Source organism: Scophthalmus maximus, chromosome 10 (genome assembly GCF_022379125.1).
Source record: "Scophthalmus maximus strain ysfricsl-2021 chromosome 10, ASM2237912v1, whole genome shotgun sequence".
In the NCBI taxonomy this organism is placed as follows: Eukaryota; Metazoa; Chordata; class Actinopteri; order Pleuronectiformes; family Scophthalmidae; genus Scophthalmus; species Scophthalmus maximus.
Genome location: NC_061524.1, coordinates 23,807,256 through 23,819,295, shown reverse-complemented (window position 1 = coordinate 23,819,295; position 12,040 = coordinate 23,807,256). Strand labels below are relative to the sequence as shown.

The window sequence follows — 12,040 nt, the reverse complement described above, 5'->3', positions numbered from 1 at the left end:
AATCTTCAAGATGTACAGTTGAAAGAAATTTCATAACATTTATTACCACAGCAGAACATGGCTATAAATGTGTACCATATGATAAACAATTCATGAAACACTGTATTGCAATCACGGGTACAGTGTTAAGCTGCCTCTGATTTTAGTTCATATAATGAGGGTTAATGTTCCAACTTGCCAACTGTAGAGTCTCCTCGTGGGGACATTAGCTATTCTGCTAATAGCTATAGCAAAAGCCTGTGGGAAGGCAACTACAGAACATGCTGAGAGAAGCTAGCAGCCTCAGTACTATGGCAGATGGCGGTCCTGATTTGTTTTTAATGCATCTCACATGTACCAACTTCCTGGGATGGCCACCTGGTCTTGAATACTGCCAGCCGGAGGTCAGAAGAGATGTTTTCAGGTGTTAGATTGTCGCTGAAGGTGTGCGGATCAGTATCCCGGATGACATTTATCTTGGTTTTCATCGGTTACTGTATCTTTTGAGTAACTAGCATTAGGTTGCTTGTGAGGGGGTGCTGATGAATCCAGACTTTAACCCATATACGTATGGACTAAATTTGAACATTAACATGTGCAGAAGGCATGCCGGCTCGTACGTCTGTACCATTCTGATGGTAAACTGAGGGCTGTCAGCATCTTTGTATTCCTTGTTGTGCTGATGGAGCCCATTAATTGGTCTGAAGGTGTTTCCACAGCAACAGGTTCAGAGGGTCTAATGTCTCTCTGTTATGACAGACCTCATTACTCCCTCCCGGCGTCTCTGTGAGATCCTATCAACAGAAGAAAGCAGAAGCTGCGACAGCTCCAAAAACCTTTTGATTGTCCACCCTCTTCAAATGATAACCAAATACCAAGAATCCACGGAAGGCATCCATTTCAAATCAACAGAGGCCTGTGGTTGCTATGCATCCAGACCTGACCTCAAAACTATGGTGCATTGCCTCAAATACAGACAAATCTCTGGTCACTGAACACGAGTAAGATACTGTGTGAGAGAGGGGTGGGGAAGAAACCTACACAAGTGCATTCTGAGAGCATTTCAGAGACAATAGACAATTAGTGCACAAATGAAGTCTATTAAACATGGGTGGATGGGTGGACGGACAGATGTTAGGGTTTTGTGATGTGCTGTGACTCACAGCCAATTAGATTCAGCCACAGAGGTTTTGATGTTTGTTATTTATTTTATTCATGTAATTTTGAACTTTTTATCAATACTTTGGAATGTGTGATTAAGATCATGAAATCATTAGGAATACTGACTCAGAAATGCCCCAGATCCAATGTCTCCTGATAGTAACAACACGCAGTGGTACAAGAAAACGTTTGAGTCAGTTCTGGAATCAGTTCTCAAATGCTAATAAGCATTGATCACATCAGTTTCAAGGTCTGTTTCATCCTACTGAATTTAGTATTTTAGGAAGTGCGGCTTTGGGCGCATGTCTTTGAAAATAAAACAGCAAATTGCCTTGGGTACCAGGACAAGTTAGGAAACTTGAAATAAGCATTACTGCTACCACTTTAGTGTTACTACTAAGTTGAGATGTCTGTGGCTTTTAATTCAACTTTGAAATTAAAACACTGCAAGTGCAACAATGATTTCCGGCAGCGTTGTATAAGCGAGTCAGACATTTCTTTTTGAGAGGCAATGTTGTGGATTCCCTCGTATATTTGGTTGTAAAGCTCGATCACCACTTAGTAGTTACAGATTCCAATTGGTAAAGATTCATAGATACATTGAGTGATCAACATATATAGTATGCAAGTAGCTGATCTTGAATATTGTTGAATTTAATAATAAAAAAGTGCAATCATCAACATTGCTGCCATACAGCAAGCAGCTAATTATCACAAATGATAATCAAAATTAATACTCCACTGTACAGTTTGGTTTAACTTAGTCTTACTGCTGTTTTATTCACTCAATGATTAATCAAGCTCTGTAAGTAATTTTACACTGACATTTTGTTAATAAGAAAAGCAGCATGTTAGTGTCATCGATGGCACATTTGATGGAATTACACCTCCTGATTAGTTTAATCGTCAAAAATGATTTCATCGTGTTGCTCTAATGAGCGGCAAACCTTTGCTCTGTGTCCTGTAATCTCCCACACTGCAGTTTATTTAAGATACAGTGGGTGGAATGTTTCTGCGTGTTGTTTCCGTGCTGTCACCTTGTGCTTCATCGTGAACATCCAGCAGAATAGATAAGGAGACACTGTATTATCTGTGCAAGTCATGCCTGATTTGACTACATCTAAATAACCCGTTTATGTAGCTGTGCAGATGCAGGCATTTGAAACATGCATGCATTTATAATGTGCCCAGAGTGCATACATACATACAGTATATATCCATCTATATACATAATACATTACATCCACTGATATAAATGGGTGGACAAAAAAATTGAAACACCTATCGCTATAACCAAATTAAACTGCAGCCATTAAAAAATCTGCATCAGCAAGTTGAATTAAAAAGTGAACATGACAACCAAAGATTCATTGCTGGATGGTTGTAAAAGATCAGTTTTAGCTAGGTGTACTTAGTAAAGTAGCACCTGGGTGAATGATCCAAACTGACTCCATTATTGCTTTGAAATATTTAGAAATATGTTGACTCTTTGCTCGTCCATGTTTCCATATGCGGCAGAATCATGCTCAGTTCCTTCCTTCGCCCACCTTTTCTTCACATCATTCTAACCACAATTCCCCTCAGTTCCTTTTTGGCTGTCAGTTTGAAATTGGAGTTGGCATTCTCTGGCTGCCTTTGTGGCATTGCTACTCTATAAGAACATGCCTGGGGTACTTTGCCTCTCAGATTATAGATCTTACTGTCGCCAGGCTTCGGCTGTATCAACATTATAGAATATTGCTCAGCTGTCACTCCAGACTCTCGTCCCTGCCTCCTCCAAAACCACATTTCTTGGCTGAGTTACGCTATTACATCATCTCCTGTAGTGAATGGAAAAGAAAGAAAACACAGAAAGGCAAAATTACTCTGCCTGGATGTCGATAGCATTTAGGGTCTCAAATGGATTCTTAGGCTTTGGTTTGATAAATTTGAAGCAAATGGGAAAATCCTTGCTTAGTTCAACTGAAATGGGACGATGTGTGATTAGAAGAAGAAGGCTGTTTTTGTAAAATAATGTAGGAACTGTACTGAAGACACAAGGGGATTTTGTATTTTAAGTGCTGGAACTTTTTGAATGAGAACTCTGGCTTTGTCATTTCTGAGCTCGCTCGATCCAAGCAATTTTCAATCAAATTCTTGTTTCACAATTTGAATGAACAACTATTTGAACTAGGGGCCACTTATAGGAGGTGAAAGAAAACAAGCCATGAATGTTAAGTATCAGTATAGTGTTCTGTGATATGCAGGAGACAATCAAATTCCTATGCAGTTTGAGTAGCGGTTCTCCCCTTTGCTTTCTTAGATTGATGCTGGAGAAAATGTCAAGGGTCACACACAGTGACCTTGCCGTGAACACACAAGAATTCGGCAGAGCTCTCTGTTCGTCACTGCAAGTGTCAAACACTTCAGCAAGTCAGCAGCCGTTATGTTTGTCACGGTCGCACAGCAGTGAGGTTAAACAGCAGCTCACAAACAGCAGCTCACAAACAGCATTTATTCGGCTTTGTTCCGTGAGTGTCTCAAGTTGTTAGTGTTCAGTTGTTCTGCGAACTGATGCTGAACCTCAAGTCGAGGGTTCTATTGTGCCCAAGGCTTCAACAAAACACTGCATCCCAGCTGGTACACATTAACTAACTCACACTACACTACTCGACTTTGTTTTCACCGTTATGTCATCTGGCAGATTTCGTCTGGATCAATGAATGCAGTTCAAGGAGTTGCCATGTCTCTTGAATGTCAAGGTTGTTCTGACAGTCAGTGGTTCTCAGTGTCAGGTTTCATGTTGAGCCAGAGAGGAACTATCGTCATTTTGAAATAATGGATTACTCACACATGGATGGATTTAGCTGATATTCTTCCATCATGTAGATTATGCCCCCCAACCGCCTATGATCTATTAATTTTTTTTTTTTTACAGTGAATTGTTATCTAATGTCATAGCTGCACAGGCCATGTTTTACAGATGACAGATAACAGTTATTAAAGTTATTTCTCTTGTCAAATCAAATAGTCCCTTTTTTTTCGAGGATGTGCTAATGGGATTTTCCATATGAAAAAATCTGCCTTGCACCATCTTCAAAAAGGATATGTTTTACAAGATGCATTAAGAGACGTTAACTGGAACTGATGTAGAAAAACACTAAGAATATTTCTTTATTTCCACAAAGCTGCACATGTCCCCACACAGAGGAAAGCACAGTTCACTTTCATCTGCCTGGTTCTGCTCTTTCTTTTTGTTCGTTGTTTGCCAGTAGCCCCTGCAGATCTACCTTCAGCACTGTGGCATTCCTTTTTCTCTAAATCGTGCTTTGTTCCACACCTGCAAACAAATGCCCACACGCCTGAAAGTTGTGCAACACAGTAGTGGAAGATTTTCTTTCTTCTATACCTTTAACACATGTCAAATTAACTTGCAGTGTTATAGTTGCCTACAGGTAAGCGGTATCATGATAAACCGTGGAATCCCTGACGGTTAGTAGTAGAGTCATGATAATGCGTGTACATGCAGTTGAAAAACCTGATTATATTCGGGTTAAGGCATTCGGTTTCTCAAACGCCATCTAGTTACCCCGGCTAAAATCAGAGTTAACAGACCTAGATAACTCCTTTAGTAACCGGGGGATTCGTGCATGTGTACACCTTAACCGGGGTAAACTCGGGTTACGTGTCCGTTCATGCTCCGTAGGTTATAACTGCCCCTCCCCACTATAACAACACAAATTATTTTCCTTTAAACCCAAGGACGTCGCCACGGCAAGAAACGTTATTAAGGCGTTGAGAATGTACGAAATGTACAGCGCTGAAAAGTCCCCGCTTTCCAAGTTGTTGTGATTTTGGCAAAAGTCAACAAGAAAAAAAAGCCTTATTCCGACCAGTTGTCATTGGCAGAGCGCCACCTACTGTACCGGAGGCTGAGTTATTCCCGTCATTCTTTCCAATCTTCCCCGCTCATGTATACGGGGAAAAGTGGCATAACCCAGTTATTCACTTAACCGGTGCTGACCACACTTATTACCATGGTGATTTGGTTGATACCGTCCAGCATTGACCATAGTTAGTCTCTGTGACACACGTGTGCAGGCGCAGCAAGCATCGTGGATTTGCTATGTGTCATAACAACATGGAGGAAGGACCGGCAGGTTGTAATAGCAGGAGGGGCGCTAGTGCTCCGACCATGACTTGCATCTGCTACAGTAGCATCCACTAGTGCCAAACTGCGATTAACAGATGCTAATATTTCGGCCTGACTCTCGGATGATTGGGGTCAACGTCTGCACTTAATGTAACGAGATGTCAACCTGTTTCTTCTCCGCACAGTGTGTGTTGAGCTGATTGTTTTTCCTCAGAAACGCAGCTGTTTAAACCATTTAATTTTCTTCTTCTGTTGGATTTTCATCATTATTTGTAATTTGCTCAGATACAGTAAATCATAAAAAGTCTTGTTATACATATGCTTGTATTGTTTTTAAATGTTTTTATAGGCACATTTGATTATCTTATTTTATTGTTAGCTCGTATAAACCTGAAACCATGGGATGTTTATCAATAAATAATTAATAATAATAATATCAATAATCATATATTATTTAAACTCTAACTTGGGGAAATTACTTCAGTTTCTGTCAGTGCTCTTTTAACAGCCATATTTAAACAATACCACAATAATATGGTGATAATTTTGGTTACTATGATTATGACAGCGTTTCATCTCCAGTTACCTATGATAAATATATACAGATATTAATGGGGAAATTGCTGTATTGTTCAACATGGGTCTTATGTTTATAAATGTAGGTGTGTAAATGAATGGTACTTACAAAATCTTTTGGGTCGGTCCAGTAGATCGCCTCAGCTGGCAAAAGTGGCTACAGTGTAAACTTACGGGGCAACTGTGACAAATATGTCCACTTAAAAATGCATGACACTGTACTCACCTGGTACAGCTTGGTGTTTCATGGCATCCATTGATAATGTTGGCCTGTCCATTTGGATGCCCAGGCTATACCATGCCTTGCAGTGGAGACAAATATTTAGCAACACTCATTGCTTTGTGCAAAAGGGATTAGTTTAGACACTGATAACAGCGATTTGCAGCCGAGCCATTACGCATGACAGATGTCAAATATGTTCAGACGTGTAACAGGTGGAGGAACTCAAAAATGAAATGGACATTTATGGAAATTGCAAGGGTTAGAATTTAGATTTAGTAATCTCACATACACTTAGTGATTCATCCTTGTTATGCAGATTCTATTCAATATCTGACTAAAACCAAACTGTACATAAAACAGATTTTTTTTCTTTGTAAGATATTATACAGAGTTGTGCTCTGTAAAAAAAAGTGGATTGAAGTCTTACCACAGAGCTTGTCCTCTCAGTAAATATGTATAACAGACCACTTTCCTCATGATCCAGAAGGGTGTCTGACTTGGACTATTATGTATTGTTGTATTAGATCCCGAGGAATTATGTGAAAGTTCAACAAATGTAATACCTTAAACTGTCTCTGTCTCTTTCTTCCTCTTTTTTATCTTTTACTTCAGGCTGTGGAAACAAACCTGGCGTCCAAGGACAGTCACTGGGTCTATGCCAACGAGGTAAAGCCAAACACAAACACACTTAATACACCTTGCAGCTGAGTGAATTTAGGACTCATCGTCAGTTTAAATCTGTCAAGAAGATGGGCACACACAAGACACATGAAAACATAAGGTTGTCAGTCTGCGCTTCCATATCCAACTGGATTAGCAGCACACTGTTTTTCTTTTTTTTTCAACTTGTCTGCCTAATGGACTGTACCAGTATTTCATATTGTATGATTGTCCTGCCTTAAGTTGTCGATGTTACTGTGCCTTTGCTCCCACAGCACCCGTGGTCTGTGTCTGACATTGACATAAATGGTCTTCTAAAGTGGCTGTAACAGCACAAAATTTAGGTGCACTCAGTGAATACAGAACAGTCGACTCCTCTTTAGCTTTAGTGCCTCATTGCTGCATTTCAATTGATTCAAAGTGATTCGGAGATGAGGGGAGTCATAGGACCGGTCCAATGGTAAAAGCAGTGGATGAAAGACAATATACAAAAGGTTGTTCCGAGTTGAATTACCTCCAATATTAATATGGTCGTACCTAATAGGAGTCCTCTCTTGAACACAAGCACACATACATCACTGTCCACATATTTTAATGAAATATCACATCCCTACTCATGAGAACATCTGAACCTGTGCTCACCAACCAGACCATGGCGCATATTGATCCATAACCCAGAGCATGATAAATATGTGTGTGTGTGTGTGTGTGTGTGTGTGTGAGTGTTCCCCCACATCTTGTTTAAGCAGCACGCACAGAGATAATAAGATCCAGATTTTTGTCTTTCCTTTTTAATTAGCACTTGTTCTGGAAGTTGAAACACAAACTGGCAAAAGTACTCAAAAACAAAATATTAAACGCTTATCATTTGTGTTTTAAAAAAGGAGTTCACCGTGCTGCAATCCAGTATATCTCAGTAGCTTAAATATTGATTCACAAAAGTTAATGAGGCTCAAAGTGTTGAAAACCTGCTATCTGACAGTTTACGTTCCCAGATTTAAGACTATAATTAGTATTCATGAAATATCAACTTTGAGTGTTTGGAATAATTGTCACCATGTATTTCCGTATATACATAACAAATAATGATTTGCGATAGCAATTGAGTTCTTCAAAACTTTTTTTTAAGTAAAGTATTTACATGATATGTCTCCAAAAATTGCATTTGTAGTTTCAAACAAGATGATGGGAGACTGCAATTACTAACTGAGGCAGTTTTCACATACAAACACATGCATGCCTTTCAGCCAAGTTCCACTGACCTCCACCAAGACATTATCTTTAATTGCATCAGATGCAGGGAAGTGTGAACTAAAAGCACCTTTTATGGCACTGCCTTTGTGTTTGAAGGCGCACATTTAAATGGAAACATATGCCTGTTTGTGTCTGTGAAACATACGCCCATTGTCTCTTCTCCTTCTTCGCTCTGTCAATATATGATTTTCATTTTCCTCTCCACTCTCTCTCGCACGCTGTATTTGTGATGCTATATATTTTTTTTTCCTTTTTCTCATTTTTCCTCTCACAGTAATTTTTGTTTATCTTTTTTTTTCCTACTGTCCTATCTCTTTCTCCATCTCTGCCTTTCATTTCATCGCCCCAGATAAAGTGCCCATGAAGCTGACGATCACCTTGAAATGAGAATAACAGAGACATGTTGAATAGGCTAAGAAGAAAATTCTATTACAACTCATGTCAACCTCACAGTATTCGTCTCTGGAACTCTTCTCATGAAACCTCGGGGGGAGCTGGTTCGTCGATAACCTTCCTAATTCTTATTTCCCTCATAGAGGAACTAGCCTGTGAGCTGCCTGTGAATTGATATCTAAGAAGCTTCTAACATAGCTGATGGTACAGTGTGCACAAGGATTGTTTTTAAAAATCCCTTTAAACACATGAGAGACTGAGTTCAGAATAGGAATTCTTGGATTTGTAGATCTGTGGCATGCTTCTAATCAGCTGCCTGGTCATGACCGATCTGTGACATCGTTTTCAACCAGGTGAATCTCGCAGTCAATGCTCCATATGGAGACACAGACGACATTATAAAACTGTCATGTGTAAAATGGAGTGAGCATATATCGGGAAAAATAAGGTTTTCACTGTAAAACGATAGACTATTCTCGAACGAGTTTAGTTTGAGACTGACCTTGATACAGTTTCAAAGGAGTGGGTCTGAATGGTACAAAGTCCATGAGCCCTGATGGTACGCAACTTATTCAACACGCAAATTATATAAATATTAGGAAGAGAGAGAAGCTTTTAGAATTGAAATGTGTAAAAAGTACATCAGCAGAGGGGTGCTGGGATGACAGGCAGGCGAACCACCCACTACAACAGCGTGCTGCAGCTGCTCGCACGTTATCTGCAGTTGACACTGTCTACTGGGCTCAGATGGATTGCACATCCAGGAAGGATTTTTTGTGTGTTATTTGGTGGTGACACCTCTGAATGTTTGATGGATTATGTGGCTGTGTCTGCTGTGACAAGCAAGAGTCGAGGAGGACAGTCGTGATATGACTGATGTGAGGGGTATCTGCCCATTTAGGCGACAGAGACGGGAACCCCGTTCTACTGATGCGTTCTCCACCGATGATCAGCTTATTGCTTATTCAAAAGTAGCAGTGTATAAAATTGCATTTATCAAAAACACTGGGCTTGCTGCTGTGGTCCTTTTTCATTTACCTCGACGAGTATTCGTCCAAAAATCCAAAGGGTTTTTGGACGAACGGATGTCAAACATGACGTGCTAACCCCAAACATGGCGACCACAGAAGACGTCATGCTCATGAATCTAAAGGACCAGGGACGAGAGAATCCCTTCTCTAAATGTTACAGCAGTTACAGTTAGTCATTTAAAGCTGTGGTTATTAAGTGGCCAATTCAAATTACACACAGCATGTTTAATTAAATAGGCCCACTGCTCCCCTGGACTGTACTGTACTTACAGTTAGGCCTGTCCCTGCGTTGCTTCTAAATTGTTCCCATAGACAATGAGCCATGTAATGTGATGACCCACACATTTACACTGCACTCACATAATTCATGTAAATTGATTTTTAGCTTCTCAAAAGAATCTTTTGTAATAACACAAACCCAGTTCTTGTGCTATCTTCCTAATGGGCCCCCTTTTTTCTGCTGTATTGGAAAAATTTTGCCTCAAAACACGCCCACGTGCTCCACAGCGGTCGGAATAGTCCAGCTGAGTTTGTGTTGCTGCAGATCAGGTTTAGTGTAATTTGCCATGAAATGACTTTGCATTTCCGGCTGCTCAGACCACATGTTATCGTAAATGGTCCTTCATTGAAAGGACAGTTTTAGACTGTAATGAACTGTGAGTAGCCGAGCTGTCGCTTTTCTCACAGCATGTTCAGTTGTGGAATTAATAAGTGCATAGACATACATACGTATGATTAACTGAGAGCCATTGCAAACCGACATGAACTAATGGAGCTCCTCTTCGCCTCCACAGCTAGCGATTGCATTTTGAAGAAATTCAGAAGGCCACAGATTTATAGTGTGCCATAGTTTTCACTGTGACTAGTCTGATATCCTGGGGACATGACAAACAGCAATGCCACAAGAGCTGTAAGGAGTTTATTTTACTAATCAGTTTTTATATTATTATATTGTGAATAAAGCCCAGTAAAACCATAGCTTAATCATCATAAGCCTTACAAACTGACCTGAGGCTTAAAGAATCACCAAGAAAGGGACAGAGGACCAGCTACTAATTGAATAATGTAATTACTTGAAGTCACTTAAAGCACAGAGTTAACCTTGATATTTTTACAATTTTGCATAAAACATCTGATCCTAGTCTAATTCAAAACATGCATAGTGTTGTTTTACTGCTGTGTTTTCAGTATGTACATTTAATGTGAGACAAAAGTAAAATGTAGTTGCATTTCATATTGCAGTGAAAGAAAACAGTTATACACGCGGTAACCAGGTCAGTTTAGTTACTGGAGGTACATGTAGTATATTTCCAGGCACCTATTCAGGATCTGGTTATTTTGGCTGGGTTTGAGGAAACTCTTCAATATATTCGGTTAAAGGTCATTTTACAAAGCCCCAATGTAGAAGTTAAATGCTAAAGTCAAATGGGTAATTTCTTTTTTTAACCTCAATTGCAAACGGCCAATAGGACACTTGTATTTTGCTTCTATCATTCGGTAAATTAATAAATATAGTAGTAAAGTAATCCTGGGGTTATTTTCTGTCTAACCAATAACCTTGGTTTCTCAACAATGCACCGAAAGCCCATAAAAAAAGACGAGACTAAGCAAGAACAACTCTAATGAGTATCATACACAGTGCTTTGTTCCCCCTCCCTGGCTCGCATTGCTTCTCAGTTTCGTCGCCCGCAGCTTCAAAAACCTTAACTCCTAATTAAATCGCCGTCATGATTACGGTTAAAGTCTGTATTTATATCCAGTGAAAAGATTAATAACACTGACTGAACAGCACAAAGAGGATAATTTAGCCTATCTGCGGCTGAACTGGATTTGATTAATTTGTTATGGGCGCCTGCTGTCACTGAAACACGGCCATGCTGTATTCACTTTTCCAGAAATTTAAGTGGGTTACCTCGAAGGAGCTGAGCACCTGAGCCGATTGTGTGATAACTGTCAAATCTATAATTTTTAAAATAAAGTCCACTTATAGACTTTTGATAGTAATACTATTGTGATTTGCTATCTTAACCACATAAAGGGAGCCATTTATATTAATAACGGTTCTCTAGTGATTCCAGTGCTTTAATCCACGGGATGAACATTGACATATCTGGCCTTTATTCTCTTATGTACTAATTGTGTCTAATGCACAAGTGAACGGCATCACAGTGGTGTCCTAATTGTGACTTAATGGTCTGTCCATTCTCCTCAAATAGAACTTCGAAGGCACGCATTTCCTCGGCCGTGTGCCATTGGTCGTTGTCACTGCTGGGTCAGCTTATGACAGAAATGTCACCTCATGACGGCGGCAGAACGCTTGGACTTGGTGGCGCTGGAAGTTATTAGCTTGGACGTGAGGGTTCGGCTCCGTGAACCGTGCTGCATAAATCCATCCGATTAATGTGTCACGGCAAATACATGAATATTCATTCTTTCCACCTGACTGACTGACTGTAGAGTCAGAAAACGAGCCAGAGGATTAAACTAGATAAACTAGAATCACCTGAGGAGTGTTTTAACTCTCTACAAAGATTACTGGGAATACTGGCTCCTTGTGTTTTCAATTCAGTTTGCTCACCTTCAAGTGGTATTGCGCTAAATAAAATAAAATTAATAAAAAGATGTATATTA

The 12,040-nt window shown here is 39.8% G+C and overlaps 1 protein-coding gene across 3 annotated transcripts in view; it reads left to right on the top strand.

Annotated features, from left to right (window-relative positions):
• Nucleotides 1-12,040, top strand: part of grid1a (glutamate receptor, ionotropic, delta 1a) — a 200,870-nt gene that overhangs the window by 153,891 nt on the left and 34,939 nt on the right. For all 3 annotated transcript variants that reach the window (XM_047335325.1, XM_047335326.1, XM_035606862.2), the window contains exon 5: nucleotides 6,684-6,737. In XM_047335325.1, the coding sequence (XP_047191281.1) occupies nucleotides 6,684-6,737 (54 nt within the window). The remainder of the gene's footprint in view (nucleotides 1-6,683; nucleotides 6,738-12,040) is intronic.